The sequence below is a fragment of the Fomitiporia mediterranea genome, assembly GCF_000271605.1.
Source record: "Fomitiporia mediterranea MF3/22 unplaced genomic scaffold FOMMEscaffold_13, whole genome shotgun sequence".
Taxonomy (NCBI): Eukaryota; Fungi; Basidiomycota; class Agaricomycetes; order Hymenochaetales; family Hymenochaetaceae; genus Fomitiporia; species Fomitiporia mediterranea.
This window is the reverse complement of record NW_006760398.1, coordinates 1,104,226-1,118,767: the sequence shown is the minus strand read 5'-3', so window position 1 is coordinate 1,118,767 and position 14,542 is coordinate 1,104,226. Positions and strand designations below refer to the sequence as shown.

The following is a 14,542-nucleotide window of genomic DNA, read 5'->3' as shown; positions in this document are numbered from 1 at the left end:
GACTGCGAGACAGGCAACCATGAATACTCTAACCTGAGTTCCTACAGCCTCTCGTCTAGTCCGAAAGCACTTTCATTAACCGAATGGTGACCGGAAGATTTCTGTGTGTTCTTACATGAAACTCTTATTATCGAATGGTCCCAGCACACCAGAATTGGTTTTGGCCCTTAGAAACGTATTTTGATATACTATTTTTAAGAGGCAAATATATAGTCAATAATGACCAGCTCACACAAGCAGTCCCAGTCTTTGATAATATCCTTGGAGAAACTACAATCTGCGGTTTTCGTAAGGGCCCAGCGACTCAGAGGATGTAGTCAGTGTCTCGATCCTAGGGGGAACCCCTGCCGAGCGTCTCGTTCCGGGAAGCGGCTTGTGTTCCCTGAAGCCCGAAGGAGAGAACGTGGTGGCGGTGTAAGGTGAGAAATGCGACCGTTCAACTTGGGGTTGCTCGACAATGACACTTGATCCTTTGTAAGATGACCAGCCGGAAACGTGATTATTGATGACAGCGCTCTGCGGTACACTGGGAGGCATGTTGACTGACACCCATGATCGCGTATGATTGGTAGATCCTCCCTTGTGCCTGGTGAACGTGAATTTTGAATCTGTGTCGATCACAGAAGCTTCAGCTGTGTAATCAGCTTTCTCTAATAACCACGGTTCGTATCAGCAGTCCGGATACATCGTGGTGAAGTCCCACCTTGAAAATCCCGTTCAGATAAAGGTCGGGTGTAATACATCATGGGTGGCAAACGCTGTTGGCCATCGCTGGACATCTTGGCGAGTCTTCTCCTCTTCCAAAAGTAGAACACCCCTAGAAGACATAAGGACAAAAATATGACGGTTCCCAGCACTCCACCAACAATTGCCGCAGTGTTTTTGCCACGTCCAGTCCCATCTGTGTCTTGTTGACTACCGTTGTCCGAAGCACCTTGCTGAGTACTCTTATCCGAAGTGCTGTCATCCATCGTATCTGGCCAGACTGTGAACATTTCGAAGGTATAGTTCCTGTCGAAACCAGTCTGTAGAACGGTGATAGTAATCGTGTGATTGTCCAGCGTCAGATTCGGAGACATGAAAAACTGCTGGAACAGTAATGGAGTGCTTTGCGAGATAACAGACAGTTGACTCGTGGATGGTGGACCATCATCAATGGAATAATTCGCAACCAGTTGACCTTGGCCCGTCGGAATTATACCTGAGACTTTAATTTGATTCCCTACAGGATGTTGTCTAGTTCACATACAAATGTAATCTACATATTGAAGACGAACCGTAAAATGGTACGGATATGCTGGAACCATTCTGTCCAGTTGAGTGAGACGATTGGGCACCTTGATCCGTAAACTGATTTAGGACCCATTGGCCGTTATATTGAATTTGAGGGTCCTGGTCGAATATATTCTAAGCAACTACAAGTCAACATGAATCACTAGGATAGAGTATACGAGAATACGTACAAAACAATCTTCATCCCCTAATCCCAGATGTTTACATCCCATCGTGGCACCTAGTCAATGCTAATCGTCATCAATCAGCTCAGACAGTGCAGATCAGAACTTACCGATCTTAATGGTTGCCTGCTGAGTTTGTTGAAAAAATGGAACAACCGAATGAGAGTAGGAAATTTAAATGAAAGAAAAAGGCAGTCAATCTGTAAGATGTTAGTCGATGGGGTTGGAGCGACTGAAAGGTCACATACGCCAAAGAAAATAAACAAAGAGCCGGCTTTCAGGAAACAGGAGAGGGCGCAAGGGAGAAATTCGGTTCCCAAATTGCATGCAGCCTTTTTAGAGTGTCTCTACCATGGTAAGATTGCATCGCGTCTCCTTGCCACAGGGCGATCAGACGCATGCAACAAAGAACACACCGACCGAGGGTGCTACATTAATAGCACTTGGATCCGACAAAGTGGCCAAGTGAACATAGCTCGAATCGACTCGCCTTCTGGCCTGAATGTCAGTGAAAAGGAAGCGCACTATTCAACAGCTTTGAGGTGGGGAAAGTATCAACCATCTACTGGTTATCGGGTAAGCTGCAGTGAACAGAGACGGTGCCGGACACAACGAAGAATGGAATGGTGATGGTGGGTACCGGAACAGCTTCCTGCAGATTTAAATCAACCAGGTTGCTCTCCAGAAGCGTTGTGGATCATATATCATTCTATGGTCTTTGATCATCTCTGGGCCGTGGTGAAATACTGCTCTTCACAGTAAGTCCCTAACTCGACAAAAGGCACGAGAATTCCGATCGTCGTAGAGGATATGTGTTGAAGGATGGAGTTCGGCCATTGCGGGTCAACCTCAGCAAATCCGTTACGATACGTGAACCCGCGACGCGACGTGGCAAAAAGTTGTTGATATTGATTAGGTAATACATCACATTGCTGAATTTGGATGTTCTAGTTCTGACTTCTGACTCATCGTATGACTCTATGAGTGTCGCCAGCCGTGTCGTTCGTTCTCTTGAACAATACTATCTTTAATTGAGATGAGCTGAGTACACTTGTATAGATTATCTGAGTCACTATCCAGGTACGCAGCAAAAAGAACAAATAATTGGTGCCCTGTGGGCCTGTGCCCTTGACAGAGCCAAATCAGCCAATACCGAGTATGCAACAATAACCAAGGATCCGTCGTCCTATGAATCAACGTCAAAATAAATCTTTGCATCCGAAGGTGTGGCTATCGAAAGCGACTCCAGAACCTTATCGAAAAAGATCGGTAGTCCTAGCGCATATGCAAGTTACACCCGTGAGCAACCAACAGAAGATTAATAAAGGTCCAACGCTAGGTGAAGCGTCCCTGAGCAAGTTGTTGTTATGCCCGATTAGCAGCCACTGGAATAGCTGATATAGTAATTACTACCATTCCCTCCGCAGCTCGCGGGACTGGTGTTTACTGTAGCAATTATAAATTTTGGTACAGTGTACATACATGCATTTCCCTGTGCCATCCCTCGCACTTACTAATACACAATTCCAGGTCGACACGATCGAGAAGGATGAGCACGGGAGCGTGATGCTGCTCGGATTTTTAATAGACTGCTGCCTGGTTCATTATTGTCATCTCAAGTAGCAGCAACCGGTCAGTTGGTAGGGAATGCCTAAAGTCTGTCCAATATGAACTTGAATGGATTTTCTAGAATGGATCACGATTTGTTAATGTGGTATAAATGGATACACAAAGTACGAGGGTCCGAACGGACGAGATCAGTTCAGTCAGAATTCCACGCGCAAGGTCGATGACTAGGAAGCTGGATGCGAGACAATTAGCCATGAATATTCTAATCACCTCCTGACCCAAGTTCCTACAGCTTCTGGTCTGTTTCAAAAGGGTTTTCGTTAACTGAACGGTTACTGATAACTTCCCCCGAGCTTGCATACGAGGCTCTTGTCGTCAAATGTGCATTCTGCGCTTGCGAAAGGTCCCCCGACGGAATTCGGAAACTCGAGTAAGGAGGCAGTGATGTTCCACCCACTGTAGTGGCGGACCGTCGCGATCCTCCTTGTTCTATTATAGTATCTACTGGATCTCTCTGTGGCAAAATAAAGGGATTGATATGTGCTTCTGTTTTAAGTGAGTTATCGATTTATTGCCACGTAAACAAGAAGATGCATACCCGAGAGAGGAAGCGCTGACTCAAGCGTACCTGATGTGTTCCGTTGCGATTCAAGAGTATTTTTCCGGATTTTTTCTTCTTTGTAGATCGATACTTGTGCAAGAAGCCTTCTCCGGGATAAGTAAAATAGGACGAGAGCAATAAAAAGAAGGAATATAACAGTTCCTAACACTCCAACAACGATTGCCGTAACATTTGTGCCATGTTCGTTCCTATCTTCGCTATGGTGATGAGTGATACTTGAAACATCGCCTTGCGAGACGGTGAGCGATTGGAAGGAGAAGTTTCGGTCGGTGCCAGTCTCTAGGACAGTGATAGTGATATTGTGATTGCCCAGTGTCGTATTTGGAGAAAGAAAGACTTGTTGGAAGAATAACGGGCTGCTCTGTGTGATAATGGGCATGGAAGCCATGGATGGTTGGCCACCGTCAATGGAATAATTTGCAGTTAATGATCCCTGACCCGTAGGAGTGATGCCCATGACTTTAATCTGATTGCCTACACAAGCCAATAAGTGATAAGTATCGACTGTATGCAATTTTATGGATAAATACAGACCGTAGAAGGGAGCAAATATTGTCGAACCATTCTGTGCAGTTGAATGATATGTCTGTTGGTGGCCATTTTGATCCGTAAACTGGTTCAAGACCCATTGGCCAGTATATTGAACGCTAGAATCCGTGTCGTTTATGTGCTTAGAAAACAAAGATCAGAATGATTTGTTGTTCCATTAGAGAGCACGGGCAAGAACCTGAGTGCCCTGAAAGCTTGTGATTGCCATGGTTTGGCACCCTTTTCTGTCATTACTTATTAGTCATCATGTTTTATCTGGATTAAACGAGGAGGGACCAACTACCGTCAATGGATAATTGCTTATATTAAATAGAATAGACAACGTTTGAAGGGCCGAAATGAAGAAGGCAGTTAATCTATGAAGAATGCCAGGTCAACCGGTTGAGGAAAAAGCAAGTATCGTTAGTGGACATACGCCAAGACAGGACCAGTTTACCAGAGCGAGACAAATGGCAGCAATGACGACAACGAAACACAATATGAACCTGAAAGTACTACCAACCTTTTAGAGCAACAAAAGATCTCTTGAGTCTCACACTTGCACAGCTCAGAACCATCCGAGTAACAATATCAATAGACGGCCTGATGTCCTTGAATAGAAACGGTGGCAACGATCCACTTGTCGTGTTTGTGTCAACATCGTAAAGATGGGCGGGTTACTACAGTATCAGCAAAACGTTACTACATTGTCTCGTTGCGGAGCATTTCATCAGGTGAGAGATTCTTCCACGGCCCAGTTGTTCGGATGCGTCCAATAGTCAAGTACTGGGAGGGTTCGTGATAATTCTCACCTCGAATCTCTTATTATGTCTGGAAGCAATGATTAGTGAGGTACTACAACCTTGAAGATCCGTCTTTTCTGCCTTGGTACTCACAATGACACAATTTTTTGTAGTTTATCGATCTCTAAATCGGCAAGACGAAGGCCCAGGACTCGGCAACGACGGCAAGGAGTATAACGAGAGAAATGGGCAACCGGCTTCTTAGGGACACTGATATGTAGTAATCCTTCGTAAGAAAGGTGAACAGACTTATTTCCATAGGCAGAAATCAAAGTACAGATGGAATAATGCAAACGATCACAAGAAAATGTTTGAGCTTTGTGATTGATGAAAGTGACAGGAACGAGTCACGTGCACCTTCTCGGTTAAGGAATGAGGTTTGCCTAACGCAAAAAGCATCTTATTGACATCATAGGGGATTGTAAATTTAATTTGTACCTGCTAACTGTTGTTATGGCTCACAAACGGCAATGCTCCTAGACGCATCAGATTCGATTGTGGCACGCAGTAACGCGGGAGATCTCCAGTTAATATCGACCGACTCACATAAGCACCCTAGGCTCCAGGAGATACTCTCGAGAAACTACAACTTGCGGCTTTCATAAGGACCAGGCGCCTCGGAGGATGCCAGCGTCTCAACCCTTCCTACCGAACGACTCACTTCAGGGAGCAGGGTCGATTCCCTGAAGGCCATAGGAGAAAACGTTGTCGTAGTGTAAGGCGAGAATCGCGACCGTTCGACTTGTGGTTGATCGACGAGCACACTTGAGCCTTTGTAAGATGACCAGCCAGAAATGTGATTGTTGACAACGGCGCTCTGCGGCACACTCGGCGGCATGTCGACTGACACCCATGATCGCGTAGGATTAGTGGATGTACCTCCATGCCTCGCGAAAGTGAATTTTGAATCTGTGTCGATCACAGAAGCTTCAGGCGTGTAATATGCTTTCTCTGATAACCGTATATCGTATCAGTAATCCACGCACGTCACTGTAAAATCACACCTCTCAGGCTTCCCTCAGATACAGACCGGGCGTGGTACGGCATGTACGACAGCCAGTCTTGGCCGTTGCCAGACGTTCGAGCTAACCCTCTCCTTTTCCAAGCGTAGAATGCCCCGAGAAGGCACAAAAGCAAAAATATGACAGTCCCTAATATGCCACCAACAATGGCCGCAGCGTTTATGCCATGCCCGACGGGATCATTGCTTCTTGAACCATCCTTATCTATATCCGAGAAGACTTGTAAAGATTGAAAGGAGTAATTCCGGCTAGGGCCTGTTTCCACGACGTCAATGGTGATATTGTGAAGTCCGTCGGATAGATTCTGGGACATAAAGAATTGCTGGTACAATAATGGGGTGCTTTGTGAGATAATAGGTACTGGACTCATGACTGGGTGGCCGCCATCGATTGAATACTTGGCAGTTATGTTATCCTGACCTGGCGGAACTATGCCTGTGACTCTAATCCGACTGCCTTAAAGGATTGTCAGGTTCAATTCAATGAACCGGATGAACGAAACTACCATTGAATTCCACAGATATACTTGAGCCACTGTCTCCGGTGGAGTGAAATGTCTCTGGAAGATTCTGTGGATCCGTAAACTGGATCTGGGCCCATATGCCACTGTATATGACTTGTGGATCATTGTCGTTTATCTGCTCAAGAATAAGTTAAAATGCCTTAACAACATGGAACATACGAGCTGAGAACCTGAGAACCACCATCTGAATTATCATTTACCCCCTGGTTATTTCCTCCCATGTTGACAGTCGGTCTGTTATTGGTCATTACCTGCCAATTTACATAATGCAGAAGAGGCTTACTAAAGTCAAAGGTCAATTGTTGATACTTAAAGGTGCGGAGCAATGGAACGGCAAATGAAAGTGAAAGGTCGGATGAAGGGAGATGGCAGTCAACCTGCAGGACATATCAGGAATAGAATACAGAGCAGGAGATAAAGAGCCAAAGTCACATACACCAAAAAATGAAGAACCAGCTCCCAGGAAAAGGAGAATGTGGGTAGTGAGGGCTCAAGTCCGGATTTCAATGCGAATGCAATCCTTTTAGAGAGACTCTGCCTCTTGTGGTGAAGTAGGGACGTGCTTCCCCGACACGGGTCTGTCAGAGGCATGAAACGGAAGTATTTCTGGCTAAAATTACTGTGTTAGCGTTTAGCGCGTGTTAACTGACTGTAACTCGGCTCAGTTTGTCTGATGTGGCGAAATTCAGTCAAAGGAAGCGCGCTATCCATAGCTTTGAGGCGAAGGAGGTCTCCGTCATCTGCCGGTCGTTGAGCAGGCTGCAGTGTGCTGAGACAGAACCGAACAGAGCAAGCGCTGAATGGTGATGGTGAATACTTTACAGCTTTGTGCAAATTTCAATCGACTGGATTGATCTCCGAGAACGCCGGTACTCAGGCATCATTCAGCAATCTATGCTGTGAATCATCTCCAGGTATGGTGAGGATCCTGCTTTTCAAAGCTAGTTCCGGTAAAGCACAAAAAACTGATTGTTGTAGAAGGTGAAGGTTGAAGAATGCAGTTGATTGCAGGTCATCCTATTGTTGACACCTTGACAAGCAAAGAATTATTGATCCATAGAATTTACATAATTCCTTGATTTGGTTATAGATACTAAATTTGGACATCCCTGCTTGGTTTGTGAGAGTCATTGAGTCCATCATTTATTAGAATATTGGTTTTTAAGAGAAAACAATATAGTAGAGAATACATGTGACAATAATCTTCTGTACATGTATTATGTATCATTTGAGAAGCAACTAAAATGTCAGGTGCTACTGTTAACAGAGTAATACTAAATTTGTAAAAGGCTAGAGTCTTACTCAAGGAGGCAAAACAGGCAAAAGACCTGGGATTGAAGAGGTCAACCTTAGTACATAGAACAAAGTACAAAGATAAACTCCTAAATATCTAATAATCACCCTTTTATATGTATTACAAGTCATGTGTAACTTGAGAGATTATAATCTATAATAATATTCTTCTTATCTTACTAGAAAAAATTCAAGACAAAACCTTTTTTTACAAATGATACTATGTTCTTATCTACATGATTAGCAAATAAGTTCTGTTTTATGAGCAACTAAATTTGTAGAGAACCAACAAAAGATATATAAAGGGCTTAACTCTAAGACTTGAGTAAAACACACCTAATAATAATAGTAGTAATACTCTCAAATTCTACACTACCTGTTACACTATTTTGACTTGACTATAGTCTAGAATAAACATGTTAACATAGAATGACACATATAAGCAACAGATGTACCTAAGACATAGCTACATATTATATATACCTACTGAATTAATGGACAAGGATGATCACAACAAATGACACCTACAATGAATGAGAGCAGAGTCCACTAAACCCCTATACTGTGTGATTCCCTCTAAGTATAACCTCTCTCAATAGGTTATGAGCCTTGCACTCCCTGCCTATACTTTATCTACACTCTACTATGTCTATACTCTATGTAGTTTTACAGATCACATACACACACACAGTATACTATGATACAGAACTCAACACACCTGTCTGAGTATTCTAAACACAAATTGATATACTGTGGACATACAATCTACTGTACTATACATGACTCAGACATTATATGATTATCATCTTAGTAATTATGATCATTGGCCTAGTAATAACTTGATCTGTGTAGACAGTGTTAAAGCTATGATGAGTATCACTTACTGTAACATTTAATCACTAAAAATATTCTATAATATTACAGAAATCATGTTATTATAAATAACTGATCATACTACAGACAAACATTATAAAGATTGAGAAAGCAAACACTACTCATCTGCTATTAATATTACAATAGTACAAATGATTGACATTGTCAATGAATGTACATATGTTATAACATAAATCAAATAATAACATATATAGTAATATCACAGCCAAACAATTAATGTAAGACATGTCTCAGATATGTTAGACATGTCAGATATGAGTTAAAGAAGTTAGCAGATATACATCCAATATCTAAGACATTCAATATCTATGCACTAATACAGTTTATGAAAGTGTACAACTATCTACAGACCAATTAATAAATAATAATAATAAAGTTACAAAGCACATTACAGTAACTACAGTATAGGAACAAGTACACAATTATAGTTAATAAACAAATAACAATACCTTACACCTATGATAGTGTAAACATATAATAACAATGTAAAATAATGGCAAACAGTAGAATAATACCTCTACTATTACTAAAACAATGTAACAGAACATATTTAATTGTACAGAACATAGATATACTTTAACAAAGCATAAATAAACTTATATTAAAGCTACAAAGCTTATATACAAGTGAAGTACTACTAATACAGCTAGTACAACAAATAAAAGAAAAACTATGACAGACACACTTATTATAATGATTACAAACAAAAACAATCATAATATAATATGATTAAATAAATTAATAAAACGTTTAAGGCATTATCTCAAACAGTATAATATATAAAGAAAAGCAGACACAAGCATATCTATTACATCCTATCAAAGATATGAATAGATGTGCAACTGACATTATAACTGTAAATGCAGCAGAATGCCCAGAATTATGCTAGAGAATGATAACAGACAAACTGTCCATTTACAATTAATATAAATGTTACAGACATATAACAAACATTGTATTAAAATTTATAAAACAAATGGCACAATGTTACAGTATAATGTTTAAACAAAATGATGTATGTCAAACATTACAAGTTAACTTAAAGTATACTGTTACATTGTAACACATACTAACAAACACACAAAAGTAAAATAACAAAGTACTAACACTACTTGTTGGATTACAAATACATGAAAGGAAATCAATAATGTACTTATGTACTTACACTACTTGTCAATTACTCAAAGAATAACCTTCTTGAATTGAAGGGGAGTGATTGAACAATATACACACTAATAATAAACATTGAATTCTTAATGTAGACATATTGACTATGTTACTAAGTGAAATCTGTGATGAATCTGACCAATCTGTTGAATGCAAAACATGAACCCAACCAATCTGTCAAACACAAAATACCTTATTAAAGAATATAAAAAATTATACATTACATAACATTTTCAATACTTCTAAAAGCTATTTGAACAGATAATTAATAAATTAATAATAATAAAGCCTAGAAATGGCACATATTCCCAAAGTGTTCTTTGTAGCAAATGTGCAAATGTTCATGACACAAAACTGTAGATAAACAAATGAATATTCATGATGTAGAAATGTCAATCTTATTGCTGATCCTAAAAAACAATAAGTAATAGAAGTTACAGACAGACATAACGGATCACAAAGGTAAATCATTCAGTACAACACAAAATAACATTGATTGGAACAAATAACAGAAGTCAACATAATGTACAATTGAACTTCAATGTTAAATAAATAATAATTCCACTATGAAATGAATGCTCATACTTAGCAAATAATATTAATATAATAATTCAATTAACTTAACAAAGTTTAATACAAAAATAAATAAAATACAGACAATTATCATATTATATAATGAAATAATTCATCAATCCAGACTATAGCTCATGGATAAAAGTGATGAATAATGAAAATAATACTTTAGAATGTACATAAAACAATAAATAATACATCCATACAATAATACAAATATAATTGCAATATAATTTGTAACTACAACTGAATGGCACACAGATAATAACAATATAAACAAGTATGGAGCACATACATATAATTAAATAAAACTATTAAATTGATTCTTGTACAAACAATTAATTTGCCCTCACCACATAATTAATACAAGTATGAACAGTATTATAATACTATGAAATACATTGGATAGATACTAATAAGTATATCTATACAATGATTCAAATAAAATAAATAAAACTGATATATAAAACGTTTTACCTAGCAAACCAATTAACAAATAAAACGTCAAACAAATACTACAATTGTGCATAGCACTAGATTAACTAAAGTATGCTGGGAGACAATTATAGTAAACATAATCCAATATATTACTTATATACAGATTGTGTTACAATGTACTATTCTTTGCAAAAGAAAAAGCAAAGAACAATAGCCATAATACTCATAAATATTCATGACATCACAATTGCAACAATTCACAATAATATTATAATAAATAATACAAACACACGTTAGTAACAATTTATGACAGATAATTATGTTAGCTATTGAAGAAATAATGCAACAGATTGCATAGTTACTCAGGATGTGTCAGAAACAATTCATTACAGAACACAATATTAATAAATTAATACATAAATATAAACAATAACACAAAGCAATATGAACAGACAATACATTCATAATATAATACATATATGATGTACCTAGACACATAGCAAGCTGCCTACAGCCAGATATAACATCTATACAACAAATATATGTTAGTATAAAACCTTATTGATCTCAGAATGAAGCAATCTAGCAAAAACAAATAATATTATTAATATTACAACATACAATCAATGCAAAGCTTCAATCCAAAGACACAAATCAGCTATTGCTGAATGCTTAACACATATACAAATGTAGACAAATGTAGACAGTAATGATTAAAGAAGGATATTATTACAACACCAAATATACATTTTACTAGTATGATTCATTAGTTTCACAGTAAAGTAAAAGGAAATTACTAGTAATACTCAAACAAACTTAATAAATAAAACATATGCATTTACAATCTTACACAGTACTCATAAGATTCTGCAGGTCTCTGAAGCACATATGATATTAATAATGATTTTGAACGATTTATTGTGAAAACAATACTGTCATTGAACAGTAAACTATGTATGAACTTCAAATTAACTCTGAACAATTTCAATCACATTAAACAGTCTACATGACAACAAACAACAACTTAATAATATAATGATGAACAAAGTACAGAACTAACAACACAACAGTGAACAAAAACTTAATAAATATCTAACAACACACAAAGTTAACACACAGTGGACTAAAATATATAATACAAACAACACATTTATATTATAAAGGGCCAGTCACATAGTTGTGACCAGGTCTAACAAGGCCAGTTTAGTATATAGTACAGGTGGTAACCTAGGTATCTAGGGCCTTGAAATTACTATGTTTTATTGAGAGAGGTTATACTTAGAGGGAATCACACAGTATAAGGGTTTAGTAGACTCTACTCTTGTTTGTTGTAGGTGTTATTTGTTGTGAGCATTCTTGTCTGTTGATTTAGTAGGTATATATAATATGTAGCTATGTCTTAAGTATGTCTGTTACTTATATGTATCATTCTATGTTAACACTCCCCTTCAAAAATATATTAGTTTAATAATATGTTTGTTTTGCAATTATTTGTTTATTTGATTTGTAGTTATTTTATTTTTATTTTTAGAGGTAGTTATAGTACTACTACTACTCCCCTTCAAACATTTATAAGTTGGCCAGACTTATAACATGTTTGATTTTGTTAGATATACTTACTTTACTAGTTCTAATCCTTAAGAATAGTAACAGAATAGAGTATAGAGAGTAAGACTTGTAGACTTGTAGAGTGAGAGGGTAGAGGAGTCCTGCTTTAGTCAAGCTGTAAGTGTAGCCTAGTAGGTTAGTAGTAGAGTACTTCTAAGTACTAGGTAACTTAAGTTGATAAAACTATCTTTTAAGGGCCAAACTGGCCTCCTTATATACCTTTTGTTAGAGTAATGTTACTCTAGTAACTTTAGTAACTCCCTTCACTGTTGTTCTCATAAAGTAGAGCTGGCTAATCCTTTAGACTGTATACTACACTAGTTTGTGTCTTCTTGTATCCTAGATTAATCTTCTAATGACTCCTTTACTGTATTGTTATATCTTCTATACTTCCTCTCATACTTCTAATAACTCCTTATGAGTCCTCCTAACTAGTTATACTGTGTAAGCTGTGTAATACTTTTCCTATAAAGTGGAGCTCTCTATTATTCTTATGACTCTGTCTGACTCAACCTGTACTTCCTGTACACTGGTTTGTAATACACTTTTCTCATAAGGTAGAGTATTATGACTTCTAATGACTCCTTATAACTCTTGTAATATAAAAGGCTGTGCTTCTGTACTGTCTCTAGAACTTACAACCAAAGTTCTAGACTGTCTTGTGTACACTCTAGAACTGACAACCAATGTTCTAGATCTTTCTCTAAGTCTTCTTCAATAGACTTAGTTTAGGAGACAATTATTCTTATTAACTTCTAGCCTTATCTTTATGCTTCTGTATTCAATCCTAGAACTTACAACCAAAGTTCTAGATTGTCTCATGTATTCCTTATATTGTCCTCATATAGTCCTTGTGTTTATAACTTTATTACTTTCCTATCTATATAGACAAAGTGTATAAAGGAGACTACTTTCCTATAGTCTCTCCTCAGAGCTCTCAGTTCCCTTTCCTTCACTAGTACTAGTCCTCCTCAAGTATAGAGCTTTAGAGTATTAGCTCTGACTCTTTACTAGCTTTAATAGTCCTTTGTCTTTGTATAAAGTGTTCCTAGCTAGTTATGTAGTTTCTCTTTAAGTAAGTATAATATTTTCCTTTTATCTCTTCAGGTTTTCTCCTAGTCTTTTCCTTTATACTTCTTACTCTAGACACTATACTCTTTCTAGATCCTCTCTCTATACAAGCATTCTAAATGACTTGTCTTTAGTTAAGGTTATCAAGTAATACTGTACTAGAGTATGTGTTTAACCTTAGAGAGATAAAGACCTTGTCTTCAGGTTTTGTTACCTTTTCCTAACTGACTTAGTACCTACTCCTTCTTGTCCCCTCTCTCTACTAATGGCTTGATCACCTATTAGTGATGATTAGAGGTTAATAATGCTGAGCTGGAGTTCTTACTAAGCAGGACAACAAAGGTAGCCTAGTTGATCTGGCCAATCTCTAGACTTGTGACTAATAGAGTTTTGTATATAAACTACTTGGTTCCAAGTCTTGAGTTAAGCTTTTCCAAACTTAGTTACTGTATTTTACAATTCCTAACAGATTTACAGATTGTTTCAACAGTTTTATTAATATTATATCTGTATTATACATTGTGTCTGTGTTATATTTGCTTGTGTATTGCTTTTAATAATGTCATTTGACAAGGTTGGTTCATGTCTAGAACCTATACTACAGGTTATCCTACAAGAAAAGACAAAAACAAGGGTAGGAACATTATTATTAGTAAGTAATGCCTGAGTACTGTTATTAGCTAATACTCACCCTCTTCATAACATTCCCTAAAATCTTGCCTATGTTGTTACTGCCCTCCTATGTGTCACCCACACCCTCTTTATTACTGCCTATCCCTGCCCCCCCCTACTATTAACAGTATGTTCACTTATTTAAAGTATGTGCCTAATATTGTAATCTGTATTAAACTTCAGCTAACCAGTACTTATTCTAGCCTGCATTCATTACTTCTATTTCCTTGTCCCTAACACATGCCTACAGTGTGAAACACATGCTCATCATTGTTATTAACAATGAGTAGAGCTATCTCTAT

At 37.9% G+C, this 14,542-nt stretch overlaps 3 protein-coding genes across 3 annotated transcripts; all 3 read right to left on the bottom strand.

The window, feature by feature from the left end:
* Positions 1 to 270: 270 nt before the first annotated feature.
* On the bottom strand, positions 271 to 1,505 carry FOMMEDRAFT_136591 (uncharacterized protein; the record flags this gene model as incomplete). The annotated part of the gene is made up of 4 exons (XM_007270491.1): positions 271 to 650; positions 704 to 1,222; positions 1,278 to 1,407; positions 1,464 to 1,505. 4 exons carry the CDS (start codon positions 1,503 to 1,505, stop codon positions 271 to 273), a joined length of 1,071 nt encoding a protein of 356 aa, XP_007270553.1.
* Positions 1,506 to 3,312: 1,807 nt separating this feature from the next.
* Positions 3,313 to 4,405, bottom strand: FOMMEDRAFT_160839 (uncharacterized protein; the record flags this gene model as incomplete). The annotated part of the gene is made up of 4 exons (XM_007270490.1): positions 3,313 to 3,572; positions 3,625 to 4,122; positions 4,183 to 4,318; positions 4,376 to 4,405. The coding sequence occupies 4 exons, from the start codon at positions 4,403 to 4,405 to the stop codon at positions 3,313 to 3,315; spliced, it is 924 nt and encodes a 307-aa protein (XP_007270552.1).
* A 1,157-nt stretch (positions 4,406 to 5,562) lies between these two features.
* FOMMEDRAFT_31318 (uncharacterized protein) lies at positions 5,563 to 6,772 on the bottom strand (the record flags this gene model as incomplete). The annotated part of the gene is made up of 4 exons (XM_007270328.1): positions 5,563 to 5,930; positions 5,984 to 6,457; positions 6,507 to 6,639; positions 6,725 to 6,772. The coding sequence occupies 4 exons, from the start codon at positions 6,770 to 6,772 to the stop codon at positions 5,563 to 5,565; spliced, it is 1,023 nt and encodes a 340-aa protein (XP_007270390.1).
* Between the last annotated feature and the right edge of the window lie 7,770 nt (positions 6,773 to 14,542).